Raw genomic sequence first — 14923 nt, 5'->3', positions numbered from 1 at the left:
AAAGATAAAAAACAAGATATCAATTTTAATAAATGGGAAGTGTCCGGGAATTTTCCGATCTCTCTCCAGTAAAGGCTGATTGGAAAAACATGGCTATTAGCTAAAGCCAAAATGAAAGGTTTCCGGTTACATTCTGCTGCTCAAGTTTAAACATTTGGATTTTCACAGTGAGGAGAATCAGGACCGCAGATTAAACCCTGAAGACATTTAGTCCCCTACTTGCTCTGAGAAGCACCAGCGGTCTTGTCTTAAAAACTCATTAAGCACGAGACAGAGAGTGGGGGAGAGGAAAAGGGAGAGTAGGCCCGAAGGAGAGGGCGAGGGACAGCCAGGGCAGGAGAGGAAGAGAAAGAGGGAGAGGGCGAGGATTTGCATCACTTTGTAAGGTCGATTGATTCCCCTCTTTCTAGAAACTCTGAAGTTGGAGGAGTCTGTTCTCTGGTTAACATGACTCGATAGATATTTTTACTTGATTCTTGACTCCTACCTAGTAAATCTGCTTCCAGGAGAAGGTGTCTGTCAGTAAGCAGGAGAGAGACATTGTAGATGGGGAGAGGCCCACAGTCTTACACTGTCCAACATGGCGTCTCTTCCGCCTCATCTGACTTAAATCTAAGGCCAATCTACTGGCCATCTTTCCCAGGGGAAGGAGGCAGTTGCTGACTTCTGTCCTCACGATCCTCTTTATGGTCTCCTTGGGACTGGACTCATCATGGGTGGTAGAAATTTCCATTCACGATCAGAACCAATCATTAATAAAAGTTGCCCCAAAGTCATAACTTTCTATTTCCCAATACAAATTAAGCCCCCACATAGTATCCACGCAACTTACCAGGAGTATAAATAACACAATGGCATCCTCCTAGTTTTAAAAACTATGAGCTCCAATGATTGACTATGCCTAGAAATGAGATTCCATTTTCTCATCACATACAAAGAAATCGAAGTTCAACACTCCCGACTGCAATTTGCTATATAATATGAAGTTTTTCAGCTAGAGGGCTGATCTGTTCTAGAAACTATTGCATGGCCCAAGACCATATTCCCAGGTGGGCTGTGGTGACTGTCGTCTTGAATCTTGGGCCATGCTTCTTGTATCCCCTTCCTCCCATGAGTCCAGGGGCAGGTGTGCCGGGAAAGGAGCCCACATGAGGTTTGAAAGGCAGAGATCCTCATTCTCAAGGTGGCGTGGTCAGACATGGGGCCTCCCAGTCCCCCATGAGCTTTCCTGCTGCAGTACCATTTTAGAGACTTACCGTCGTGGCTTCTTGGCCTTCTCTGCCAGCTCCTGTTTCTCTATCTGTCACAGGTTCCAGGCCAGCACCCTGGGAGACGTATCTCAGATCCTCCAGCTGTGGCTTTCCTATCATTCCATCAGCTTTCTCCACCTCAGGGTAAGCCCTAATTTCAATATCAACTCCTTTATTCCTGTAATACTTGTAGTGGCTCTGACTGATCCCAGCTGATACACCACGCAAGCACAAACAGCTTTTCATGAAAGAGCTGCTTATTAGATTTAAGTCAAGCCAGCAAGTGGGGTCAAGACATTTGCCTTGAGTCATTTCCTGGCAAGGGAGGGCTGAGTTATTTAAGTGGTCTATTTTTCACTTAACTAGGAGGCCAACCCTGTCTTTTCTTTGTATAATTTCTCGCTTTTCCACGTTTGAGAAAAGGTGTCAGTTCCTCATCTTCAAACTGGGGATACCACCATCTCCAAACAGAATCTGTGGTCCTGAACCTGAGAAACTGCTAGAAACATCCACGTGCCTTTTGTTGGTTCATGGATTGACACATCACGGATACTGAGATGAAAGTCTGACTTAAGCTCCCTTGCAGAAGAGTCACACTTCATGCAAGACCACCAAAATAGCAGGCCCTCAGGTGGGCATGTGTTCTGGTGCCACCGCAGTCCCTAACTCCTGCATAGTCCAGCATATTATTTCTAATTTCAAGATTGAACTTAAGTTGACTCACATTCGGACCCACGGCTCCCATTGGTCCAAATAAGAGTCTATTACCACATTCTGTGAATATGCCCCCCAGTGTGCCTTCCCAGGTTCCCATGTACTGATTTGGTCTAGGAGTCACTCAAAATCAGTGTCTTTGTTGAGAATACCTGGGACTTCTCTCCTCCAGGAGTCTCAGTGTGGACACACCTGAGGTTCCTAAAGACATCAGTATCAAGATTCTTCTGGTGGTTCTCTGATGAGAAAGAGTATTCTAGACATCTGGAGAAGGCTGTTCTGGCAAAGGGAAGGGCATGAACATAGTTCTGGAGCAGAGAGTGTGCTGGTGGGTTCTAGAGCTGGCCAAGACAGCTGGAGCAGGGCAAAGGAGAAGGGAGAGGAGGCTAAAGTGAGGCTGGATAGGTCACCGAGGGGCCAGGTGGGTTAATTCCTGTAGGCCAGAATTTTGACTTTTATCGTTGGTGAGTTGAAAGTTCTTCACTCTAGGCTGAAGGGAGACGATAGAAGGGAGATTGTCAAAGAGCCACATCTGAATCTGCCATAGACATTTTCAACAGATCCTAGAGTTTTAACCTGATTAGACAGAATGGCTTGGTGTCTTCTTCCAGGACGGGGTGGGTGAGTGTATTCCATGTGTGAAGAGATGAGTGTACACAAACATCTGGTGACCAGCACCAGCATCCACTTCTGGTTCTTCCTGGATGGACAGCTAACCTGTTTTCTCAGCCCCTCCGGCAGGTAGGTGTGATCGCAGGGCTGGCCAGACTCTGGGTGCTACGCCCAGGTCCGGCCCACAGACACTGCCCATGTGTGCTCCTTCAAGGGCTGGTCACTGAGATGACTCCCCAGGGTGAACAGGAAAGGCACGTAAAGTCACTAAGCTTGGTATGGGAACTTGACAGTGAATTATCCCTGCTCAGCCACAAAGCCAAGCACCACCAAGATATCTCATATTTAAATGAACATGCTTTCCCCAGTACTGCATTAAAACAGTTCACCCCCCAATGCCTTTGAGCTCCAAGTCTGATAGGACTTCAGCCCCTCAGCTCCTGTGATACCAGCTGTTCCAAACTTTCTAATGGGTGGTTCTCCAGCTATTGAAGCATTCTGTTAGGTGTGGGTGAAAAGGTTAACCACGGAAAGCCTAGTTAACAACATGATGCTTGAGTCTAAGCCATTAGGTAGCTTACAAAGGGTGATGAATGGGAACCTTTCTCTGATCCGTCAGCTTAAAAATACTGTGCAGGTTAGGGAAACTCTTGGTGGGATAGGTGCCCCATTTCAGCACTTTCAGAGACTTGGGGACAGTTCTGTAGCCAATAGGCATTTCAGGTATCTGTAGGGAAGAATTTCTCTTCTATGTTCTTACCCATGCCCATCTCATAAAAACAGACACGATGTAGGCCCCAAGTTGTCTCCTAGGAAATGCTGTTGAGTCTCCTGAACTCCTCACGGTAACACTGCCTCTGCTGCTTTCAGCCATTTATTGCCTTTGGCTACGTGGCCTAAAGCTTATAGTTGTATGCAATTTTCTATGTGTATTAAAAATTGTGCCAGCAATTGTGGGCCCCATTCATGGGAGAGGGATTATAGTAGCTGTATCATTGGTATTCTGCCCACTACCAGACTCTTCACATGGTAACTGCCCCTTTCCTGCTTCATATAACTCAGCTGGGGCTGTTAATCAAGAGATGAGACCCACCCCCAGTAGTGGTACATGACCAATTATGAGTCTATTTAAAGGAGTTTTATAGATCAGCAGTTCTCAACCTGTGGGTCGTGACCCACAGGAACTGCATTAAAGGGTCGCAGCATTAGGAAGATTGAGAACCACTGCTATAGATGCTAGGAGACAGTGCCTCTTCTAAGATCGTGAACCTGAATCTTCTGGGACTCTTTTTTTCCATGAAGCCCAGATTGAGCAAAGAAGGGCTGAGAAACTGTCAAGGGACAAAAGGACTCCTAACGACAGCTGTGAACAAATGCATCCAGCCCTGCTTGAAAACAGGAGCAGCATATCCTTGGATTTGGTTGCATTAGATGGGTGGTTCTCAACCTTACTAACGCCGCGGCCCTTTAATACAGTTCCACAGGTTGAGAACCACTGAATTAGACAATATGCCTTCTAGAATTTAACACATTTAATCTTATGTGAATTGGATTTGTATTACTTTTAAGTGGGAATTCTAATTAATGTCTCATGAACTTGTTAACTACAGGATGCCAAGGGGGTCAATGTACTTTGTCATTGACCTTTCCCTTGAGGGTCTCATTCGGTGCCTAGCCTTTCCTTATGTACACTCATCCCAGATTCAGAAGGCGGCCATCTGAATCTTCCTTTCTCATTAAGTTTATTCTTTGAATCTACTGCCTTGCCAGTGGGTTGCAAAGTCAATGGTGAATATGGACAATACCTCCCAGGTCCCTCACTCCCAGGGACTTTGTCTAAGAGACAGACTGTGGTCTGAGTTTATCATCTTGAAGACCCCAGGGAGAGTATTTGTTTGACTAGAACTACCATAGGTAACTCTACTGTTTAGGACCTCATTAGGAAAGGCTCTATTCATCTTAATCCTACATTTTATTATTCATTGGAACAGAGCTAATAGGGGCCTTGAATTTTGGGGTATGGTGTTGTCATTTTTAAGCATTCCAATACCCAACCCATAGTATAACACAATTGTTTCTTCTCTACAATGCTCTTCCCTTAAGATCTGTGACCCTTTAGATCATTGGCAAACCACAGCCCACAGGCCAAATCTGGCCAATCTAGCCTGTTGCTGTAAATAGTTTTATTGGAACACAGCCACACTCATTCATGTACGTATTGTTAAGGGCGGTTTTTGTAGTTGCTACAGAGACCGTATGCCCACAAAGCCAAAAATATTTACTACCTAGCCCAAAGTTTGCCAATCCTTGCTCTACATTAGTGTTTTACAATTGTTTCTTCACCCTGGAATCCATAAACAATGGTATTCATTTGGAGGGATGATAACCTGACAGACCTTCGGGGCATGCTGCCTGGGGAGGTCTATTCCAGACCATCTAGGGCAGGACATGACATAGTACATACTTGGGATACCCCTGCCTGATAGTCTAGTCTCCTTTTTGAGAGAGCTGGGGACCAATACATGATCTGAATTTTAGTTCTGTGGGTCCTGCATTTGACTTTCCACGTGGATTTCAATCTTGGCCAAGGCTAGATTTACCAAGATGGGTGGTGGTGGTGGGGACCCACGGGACATCCTGACTTTACATGAGACTATCCCTGCTGCTTTGGTTAATACATGGCTCTGAAAGAAGACTTTAAATTAGAGTGTAAATATGGTACCATCACTGTGGGGCGGGGGCAATTTGAACACTCTGTGGTTTGAGAGTAATTGTAGTTTGAGAGTAAGTGCAGGAGTGATAGTGCATCTCTGAATACGTGGTCAGAATCTGTTATAGTTATCACAGCCAGTTGGCCTTTTCCCTTGAACAATGCTATCGCTAAGGTAGAAACACCCACTTTGTAATATGACCTTCCAGGACCCATGAAACTGACTGCCATCCACAACTTTACCCCGTATTCCAATCGTACTGGCTGTGGAATCCTTAAGCATCCAGCACATTTTAAGGTTCCATCCATATCCTCTGCTTTTTTTCTCACTTTATTTTGGCATAAGCTCATTGCAGAAGTTATGACAGAAGTGACTGCTCACTCTCACGCATATTGCTATAGGGGAGAAAAGTGGGTCAAGAACCATTCACACAGATAGAAAGAATGAAACTGCAAGTTTATTTGAAAGTATAAAAATTTAAAAAACAAAATGAAACCAGGCCTAACCAAAAAGCAACCAACACACAACCTTTCCAGTTTACATTAATTTTTGAACACAACACACTATTAACCACTTAGTTGTATTTTTTAAAAATGTCAATTTCAAGGTGTGGGGGGAATGAGTCAGGTGATAAGCTAGCAATCGTAATGAAACGGTTTTAATGCTAAAATAAAATCCTGATCTCAGTTGAGAAAAGACAGCAGAGATCGTTTTCTGGTTGACATTGATCTAAGCAATATATATAAAAAAATCCTGGTTAAAATGAGTTAAAAAAATATTGCTGGCTACTTCTTTGCCATCTTGAGTAGGGAAAAAAAATCCACCCCCCAACCCTGCAGCTTTGGTGTCCTATTTATATGTTTTTCAAAACATTCATTTAAAAAAATCAAATCTATAATAAAAATGTCCCTGTGTTTGTTTTAAAAAACAACATTAATAGGCTTCCCTTATCTACTAAAACCATTTGTTTTTCCTAAGATGCCTGGAAGTAGAAAAGCACATGAGATTAACTCACTGCACCATTAATTAAAATTAGAATCTTTTTCTCTAAACAACTTCCAGAGCACCAGAAAGCAGCCAGGGCCTAACAAAGGCAGAAATAAAGGCCTTCTGACTCACAGGAGATGAATGTTCTTCACCCAGAGTTCCTAACACATTCCGGCTGCCATCAAAAGTTCTTTCTTCACTGGATTATTCAGAAAATAACTCAAGTGTATTTTAAAAATAAAAGACATAAGCAAGTAGGTTCTTTTCCTTAAACACACCACATATACACACATACACACACACCGAAAGACCAAGTGTCTAACGTTCATGTAACATACTTTGGATTTGGTTAAAAAAGGAAGCGTCTACAGAGCAGGATCATTGAATGCCACTTCATCTCCCTTCCTGCAGGCTCGGTTTTAATTAGCATCAAACAGGTTGCTGAAGATTTCTTCGGCTGTGGAAAGAAGCCTTGAATGGGTGACAGCTGCCTGGAGTGGCTCCACCTGGTTCCAGTTTTAGCCCTCGTCTGTCAGCGTGGTTTCTTGCTGCATAACGCCTAAGTTTTTACCCATTCTCCCCCCAGGGAGGCAGGCCCTGTGGCTGTCGGGGCACAGAGAAAGAGGAAAACAAGACAAACATAGAAACTGCAGACCGAGGAGAGATGAGTCCCTCTTTCTGCATCCTTCAAGAACTCGATAAATAATAACCTCAAAGTGCAACAATGCACAAATGTCTGGCACACAGGTTAGTCTGGAGTGACTTATCATCATGGGGCTTGGTGGGGCAAGGGCATCATCTCCTTTTACGTCTTTCTTTGGAACTTGTTAAAAAAAAAAAAGAAGGCTTTCCTATACATATATAAATAGTCCCTTAACTAGAAGGGGAAAACAAAAACCAAACACACTATTTCAAATGCATTTCTAAAATATTTTTTTTAAAAATCCAAATGGAAAATCATGACTCCAAATTGTCTACTGCCCGTGTGTCTCAGAGGAGAAACTACTGGGATGTTAGGATAGGCTTGACCCTGACCTTGACCCTAACTCTAACACTCACCCTAAAGCAGATCCTCACTAGGGATGCTGGTCCTGGGCCGCTGGGAAGAGGAGCACGTACAGTGCAGGGAGTCAGGAGCTCTCCCAGGAGGTATGGAATATGGTTTTCACATGTGTTAGAACCCACAAATACGGCTTTCACATGTGTTAGAAACCCACGGCCTCAAGTCCAAGTGCACGAGTGAAACAGACTTGTAAGCACTTAGGAAACTTTGGAGGCTTGTGTTGAAGCTGTGTGAACGAGCAAGATGGGCTGGGTATGGTTTATAGGCACAAAGGGCCAGATTCAATTTTTGGCCAACTCAAGTCAGGTCCTTATTCTTTGGCTACAGGCAGGCCAGCTGGGAGGGTGACAATCCAGAAACCAAGGATGTGATTATGAAGCCACAGCTCTTGGCAGCCTGCACTTCAGGAGCTGAGGACCTGGATAAACTAAGAGCAGCACCTTCCTGCCCAATCCGGAATGAAGCTGATGAGCTACACGGCTGGAGAACTCTCTCAAATAAGATTCTCAGGCAAAATCCTAGAGTCAGAACCAATGCAGGGTAGACAGATTCAAAGTCCTTCTCATGTCAGAAGTTTTCGCGGGCACATACAGGATCATGTAAGGCAATGATGGCCTCCTGGTAGGATCATCCAGCCCAAATATCCCCAAATGTGATAAGGCAGCAGCTGAGCAGAGAAAAGACTGGTCCAGGGTCTTCTCCCCTTCTGAATACCCAACACAGCACAGAAACACTGAAAAACTACGTAAATCCCACTCCAGCCTGCTGCCTGCCCAACAGAAACAGAAGGATGTAAGACAGGAGGTTGTGATCCTGGGTCTCGAAGGAAGAGTGCCTTCCCAGAAAAGATGCACAATGGATCATGTCAACAGAAAGGACAAAAAAAATGCCAAGTCACCCTCTGAAACACACCCCTGAAATCTTGGGGAGGAGGAAAATGGAGAGACAGCTAACACCCCCAAACTGCAACTTGAGACACGCCTCCTTACAGGGGCTTAGAGAGCTTCCCATGAACACAGGTTGTTAGAATGGTAACAAGTCAGAGCAGATTAACCCACATGGACTTTGGAATAACTGGAATTTATACTTCTTCGGTGCCCTGGCTGGGCACAGAGTCCCTGGGTTCGGCAGTGCCCTCCTCAGGAGGGCCAGGCTGTCCCGGGCTGCGGCCCGTGTCCTCCACGCTCAGGAGGCTGCTGGCTGCCTGGGAGCTCGCACTGTCTGCACTCCCCGACCGGGAGCGGTAAGGGGGCAGGTCGGCTTGGTTCAGAGACTCCGTGTCAGAAGAGTAGGGAGGCGGAGGAAGGTCATACCACGCAGGCCTGCAATGCGGGTAGAGGGGAGAGGAGAGGGAAGAGACCACGTTAGAGCCGAGACAAGCCAACATCGGCCCGTTTCTGAGGCGATGCTTCCAGTGAGAAATGAGATATTCCCCACAAGTACAAAGGCAATGAAAGGCCCAGGATAACCACTAGACTGAAACAAGACAGAGGCAACTGTAAAGGTCGGTGGGCTCTAGCTGGCTTGGGTCCCAAACCACATCCTCTGGGTAGACTCAGAAGGTGGTCACCAAGCAAGTTCTTCAGCTCAGCCTGGGTGGTTTGAAAGAGTCTCTCTGCTCCACCAGCCAGAAGCCCGGTGGCTGAGCGGCCTGGCTGGGGTCTCGACCAGGCCTTTGATGGGTACACAGAATGTGGGGTTCTCACTGAAACCCAACTCTTCCTGGCTGGGACGCCCTCTCACCACCTCAGTCTCCATCTGCAGTAGGGGCTTGAAATGAACGTATTTAATGCAAAAGACATTTTATTTTTTAGTTATCATTGACTGAAGACTGGGAGCTGGGAACTTTGCCATGCACCCGACTTTGGTTACCTTGTTTAGTGCTTGCCAGCATGCTATGCGGTAGGCTATACTTTAATGCCTATTGTACTGGTGAGGAAACTGAGGCACAGGATCAGAAATAACTAGTGAGCAGTGACATTACCCTACATTGGACGGTCCGAATGAAGAGGTTATGAGCAGAAACTTTATAAGGTGAGGGAGGTCCTGAATTCCTACGCTTATTAGTAAAGAGATCCTTAAACACCACCCCTTCCCTGACCCCCTGAAGCTTTGTTTACTGTCAATGAAGAGGGAAAATGAAGATTAAATAAAATAAGAGCTGCCAGTGGAGAGGCTCCATGCAAGAGCCCAGTCACACTGGGAACACGGCCTGCAAAATGCCTAACACCCTACATGGTGCCTAACGCCCTGGGCTCCGAGAGAGAGGCAGCCTGGGCAGGGTTTAAGTCTACTACTCCCTGTAGCTGCAGAACTCTGCTGTTTGGCTTTATACAATAATGGGGGTTTCTCATACAGTTTCATTTGTAACGAGGGCCCTACTGCTTAAAAAAAGCCCAAGAGCTCTCTATTCTACCTTCTTCATTTTATAAATGAAGTCGAGAAGAGTTAAGAAGAACTTATTCTCTTATTCATTTATCCATTCATTCAACAGATATTCACCAAACCTATCATCTGTGATGGCAAGTGAGCTAGTCAGTCAGTGACCCGAACCAGTGTGGCATTTCTGGGAATGTCAGGCCTCTGAGTTGGCCAGGATCTTGTTAGTCTTCAGACAAGAGATTCAACACTCCAGAGCCTCAGTTTCCTCATCTGTAAAACTGTAATATAAAGTCTTCTTGCATTCTGCAAGGACAATGTAAATATCCTATCGGACGCTGCTACTGCCCACAGCAGCTGAATCCAGGCTCTTGGCACCAACTAGGAACCCAGGTAGGTGCACACGTTCTCCTGCAACAATCTCCCTCCCCATCAGTCTCGCCCACCCAGCACGCACCTTTGGTCCAGCAAGGCCTCTGAGTAGGAGGGTGGAGAACCTACTTCTGAGGCATTCTGCTCAGCCTGGCTGGCCACGTACTGGATGCCGTTGTTGACGTTGTAGGTGACGTTACAGTGGTGGGGGTGGTCTAGGACCACCAGGCGGGAGAGCAGCACAGGGTGCTGAAGCCGGTGCACAGGCAGCGTCATGAGGTTGTTCCGCTTTCGCTGGTGGTGCAAGACCAGTGCCAGTAGGGCCACCACCAGCACGAAGATGACGGAGCTGCCGATGATGGCATAGGTTATGCTGGGGTAGTACACAAGCTGGTTCTCTGAAGTCACAAACACCTGTCCGCTGCCTGGTTCTGAAAACCCCAGAAAGAAGAGAGGAAAAGAGAGAGGGTTACCAGCCTGGCCTCTTTTGTGTCTTAAAGCCAGCTGCAGGACTTGCATGCCAATATTCCCAACAGCACTATTCACAATAGACAAAATGTGTAAACCACCTAAATGTTCACCGACTGGTAAACAAAATATGGTATATCCATACAATGGAGTATTTGCCCATGAAAAGTAATAGATACAGACCATGTATTGCATGATTCCACTTACAGGAAATGTCTGGGAAAAGCAAATTTATAGAGGTAGAAGTTAGGTTAGTGACTGGGGCCAGAGAGGGATCAGGAATTAACTGTAAGAGGGTATGAGGGATCTTGTCAGGGTGATGGGAAGGTTCTAAAACTGGTTTATGGTGATGGTTGTACACACTGGTAAATTTATGAAGTCATTGAATTGCACATTTAAATAGGCAAATTTTAAGCAATGCAAATGATACTTTGATAAAGTTAATTTAAAAAGTCAACCTCAGAAAACATAATATCCAAAGAGTAGGAGTGAGAGTTCATGTGGCAGGAAGCAGTTTTTCACTGGACGTATTATAAGATAACACACCTGAAGAAGACGGGTAGATGCTTCTGGGGTTCCTCATGTCTGCAGAGCATCTGTCTTATGCTAGGCCCCCACACAGAGCTTTTGAGATAGACTAGCACAGCACGGGCTAATAGCATGCAAGGATCATACGGGGTTCAAATCCCAGCCCCTGAACTTATGGGCTGCATGCCCTTTGGAAAGAAAGTGCTGTCCTGTTTCAGAGTGGAACAGTAGTGGTCTCCAGCACTCTGGACTTCTGCAAAGATGAATGAGTCAATAGTTGCCATGCACTCAAGACCACAGCTGCCACACAGTGGTAGGTCTAAGTGTGTGCTCGACACACACAAACATGAGCTTGTGGTCACATCTCCTTGCCCCATAACAACTCCAGGGAGCAGGCATTATAATCCCCCCTTTTCAAGATGAGAAGAAGGAAGCTCAGAGAGGTTAGTTCCCCTGACCCAGGTCACACAGTTTGGAGCCGTGTGTGATCTGAGCCCAGGGCTCTGACTTTGGAGCTTTGCCTCAACACTCTGTTCTACAGCACCCCCAGAACACCTGCCAGGCAGCCTTCAGGGGTCCTGGTGAAAGTCTGCTGCACGTGTGTGGGGACAGACAGACACAGATGTTCAGGCTTTCTTGCCTGTGGCCTTAGGAGTGAGATCTGGGCTGTCCCGTCCATACCCCAGACAGGTGGGAGTAAATAGAAGGCTCCTTGTACAGTGATGCTATGTTGCAGCCGCTTGGCATACTGCCACTTATACTCTCCCGGGTGTAAACGAGTACAGGGCCCTCCCCTGTGTGGACTGCGGATGGCAGGCACAGACCTTCCATGTAGCCCAGCTTCATCGCTGCCAGGAGCTGGGTAAGACCGACCTCCCATGTAACTCAGCTCAACTTATATGCTGTATGCCCTTTGGAAAGTGCTATCCTGTTTCGCTGAATAAAGCATGTTCTCCCGACCCTGCCTCAGCTGCCCTCTGGTCTGTCCAAAGTGAACCGTCTGCATGAGGACATGGTACCCCGTACACTGCTAACTTCCTCCTCCCCACATGTGCTAATGGGCCACATTTCAAATCCTCAGGTTAGGAGCTTTCCAGTTAGTAGGACACACCTGGCAACCACGGCAAGGTCCAGGTGGGCACAGGAGATGGGGGTGGCCCCTCTTCATAAAAAGCTGGGGGCTGCTCATCTCTGTGGAAGAACAACAGCTACCAGCTACTGTGGCCTTAGCTGGAGGAATAATCTAAATGCGACCATGTGAACAAATCTGCTTATTCCTGGTGTCAGGCAGTGAGGGGTTTGGGGTCCACAGGGACCAAGGCAGACATGCAGTGACTCTGCCCTGGCACAGGCTACGTGCTTTGCTGTCCCCCACCCTCCCCCTGTCACTGCGGTGTAGATGTTTCCCTCATCCCCAGATGCAGGACGTGCCTGGTATATAGTAGGCATATGCCTAAAACTCAATGAAAAAAAAAGTTTATTTGCCCTAATCACATAGGTGCTATTATTATTTCTACTTGTCCAGTGAACAGATTGGCTCAGACAGGTGAATTAACTTGTCTAAAGCCCTAGAAGAAATAAGCAGAGGAACCAAGACTAGAACCCAAGACTAGATTTGTCCTAAAAAAAACCCCACAAACTGCAAAAATCACTACCTTCTTTCCTGATTCCCCAGATAATCCCAGTCTGACACAAGTGAAGACCTTCCCTCTCAAGCTCCTGGCACTGTGTGTTAGTTTTTCCTTCTAGCCACGCCCCAATGTGGATGAAAAGCTACAAAGAGCCTCCAGATCCCTGGCAGTTTCAATGATTCATCTATCCAGAAAGAAGCAAACTCAAGTCCAGCCATGAGGCAGAATCGGGCTGCAGAGCAGCTCAGGGACGGGGCAGTTTTGGAATTTTCTGAAGACAACTGCTGGAATGCTGTGTTCTCAGCTTACATAATTACAAGCTGGGTGTGGGCTTGTGTGCGTGTGAGTTTGAGAATTCAAGCTTGGACTAAAATGCCTTCATTTGGTTATCTATCTCACACACAGACCTGGGAGTCAAGGTGCCTTGGGGTCGAAGCCTGGAGTCATCACTTCCAGCTGTTTAAGCTCAAGTCAGTCACTTCACTTTTAGGAGGCTCATCCTCCTAGTCTGTGAAATAGTGGGGGGTAAATAACCGTATCCACATCTCCCTCCCTAGATTATCAGGAGGGTAAGGAACGAGTGCCAAGCACAGTGCCAGACAAGGGTTTGCACCCAGGAATGCTAATAGTTCTTTAAAAAAAAATTATGATGATAAAATATGCATAACATAAAATTTACCATTTTTAAATACATAGTTCATTGGCCCACACACTGCTGGGCAACCGTCGCCACTACCATCTCCAGAATTTTCATCATCTCTCACAAGTTAAAGCTAGCGCTCTCTTTTTAAATTTCGGATTAATATGAGGGTACAAATGTTTAGCTTACACTGTTTTCATTTCTAAGCTAAAGTTCAAGTTGCAGTCGAGCCCTTCACATTGTGCACAGTAGTTGAGATCCCACCAATCACCCTCCCTCTTCACCCCTCCCCCCCCTCCTCTCCCTTCCCCCTTGTTAGATTATACTTGTCTTCTTCTTTCCTGTGGGCGTGTAGCTGTTTATATATTGGTTTCATATTAGTATTGAGTGCACTGGATACTTTTTTTCCATTCTTGTGATACTTGACTAAGAAGAACCTGTTTCAACCCCATCAGGTAAACACAAAAGCCCAATACTAGCTGTTTCTTGCCTTCATCCTCACCAGCTTTTCTGGACCAACGGTAGAAGCTGGGGGAGGATGGAGGAGAAGACAAGGATGGCCCAGATGCCACTCCAGTGAGACCCCTTTCTTTCTTTCTTTTTTTTGCAGTTTTTGGCCGGGGCTGGGCTTGAACCAGCTACCTCTGGCATACGGGGCCGGCGCCCTACTCCTTTGAGCCACAGACGCTGCCCCAGCGAGACCCCTTTCTTAAAGGAGGAAAGTGGGTAGATTTTTCACATGGAAAACAAACGGTCCGGAGATATTAAAATGCTGACTTCTGTGTCAACACACAAGATTTTAAGAATGCAAGTGGGAGCCCTTTAAAATATAAATAATGCCTGTGAATATATACGAAATATAATGCCAAAGAATATATAAAACGCCTGTGGAACTTTACGGTCTCACTTATGTCTGGAAAGCAGTCTCGTCCCTTAGACTGGCTCCCTTTGGCGGGTGAGATGCTGCCATCACATTTGCTTGAGAAATTATGATGTGGCATAACTCAATGGTGCCCGGTCTCGTTTTTGCTCTCTGTGTAAAATGTCATCTCGTATTAATTCATTAACTAGGCCCACTTTTCTTAAGAGCTTAATGAGGCCGCTGGCCAAATTACTAATATCGGAGTTGCCTGGGACCTAAATTCCAAGTGCATAATCCATGGATAATGAAGTTTCCATTTATTCTGGCCGTCCCTCAAGCTAATGCCCTTATGCTCCACTGTCAAGCATCTTGAATTCCTGTCCTGTGTCTGCGGCTTCTCCTGCATTAATTTCAGGCAATCTGGTTTCTACCCAGAGACCACTACGCTATCCAAACTGCCGGCAGCTCCACAGCCACCTGTGGTGGGGCAGGCTGTGTTCTGCACAACTCCCGGGGTGCCCTCTACCTCAAAGTCATCATGCATTTGTTTAGTTATCACGACAGTTTTCTAGCAGATGGCAGTCAAGTGTCTTGAGGAGAAGTGCCTTTTATTAATTCACTCAGGGGTGTAGTCTGGACTGGCAGAGGCGCTAAAGCAGCTGACACTTGTGACTTGGTGCTTTTTTTTTGCTTCCAAAAAAAAAAA

The 14923-nt window shown here is 46.1% G+C and overlaps 1 protein-coding gene across 1 annotated transcript in view; it reads right to left on the bottom strand.

The window, feature by feature from the left end:
* Positions 1-7648: 7648 nt before the first annotated feature.
* Positions 7649-14923, bottom strand: part of LDLRAD3 (low density lipoprotein receptor class A domain containing 3) — a 175254-nt gene continuing 167979 nt past the window's right edge. Inside the window, exons 7-8 of the mRNA XM_012801453.2 lie at positions 10174-10519; positions 7649-8659 (exon numbers count right to left, since the gene is read on the bottom strand). Of these exons, the coding sequence (XP_012656907.2) occupies positions 8419-8659; positions 10174-10519 (587 nt within the window). The 3' untranslated portion in view covers positions 7649-8418. The remainder of the gene's footprint in view (positions 8660-10173; positions 10520-14923) is intronic.

The sequence above is a fragment of the Otolemur garnettii genome, unplaced genomic scaffold, assembly GCF_000181295.1.
Source record: "Otolemur garnettii isolate 467f Iridium unplaced genomic scaffold, OtoGar3 scaffold00001, whole genome shotgun sequence".
In the NCBI taxonomy this organism is placed as follows: Eukaryota; Metazoa; Chordata; class Mammalia; order Primates; family Galagidae; genus Otolemur; species Otolemur garnettii.
Note: the sequence above shows the minus strand (reverse complement) of the source record. Positions and strands in the feature narration are given on the sequence as shown.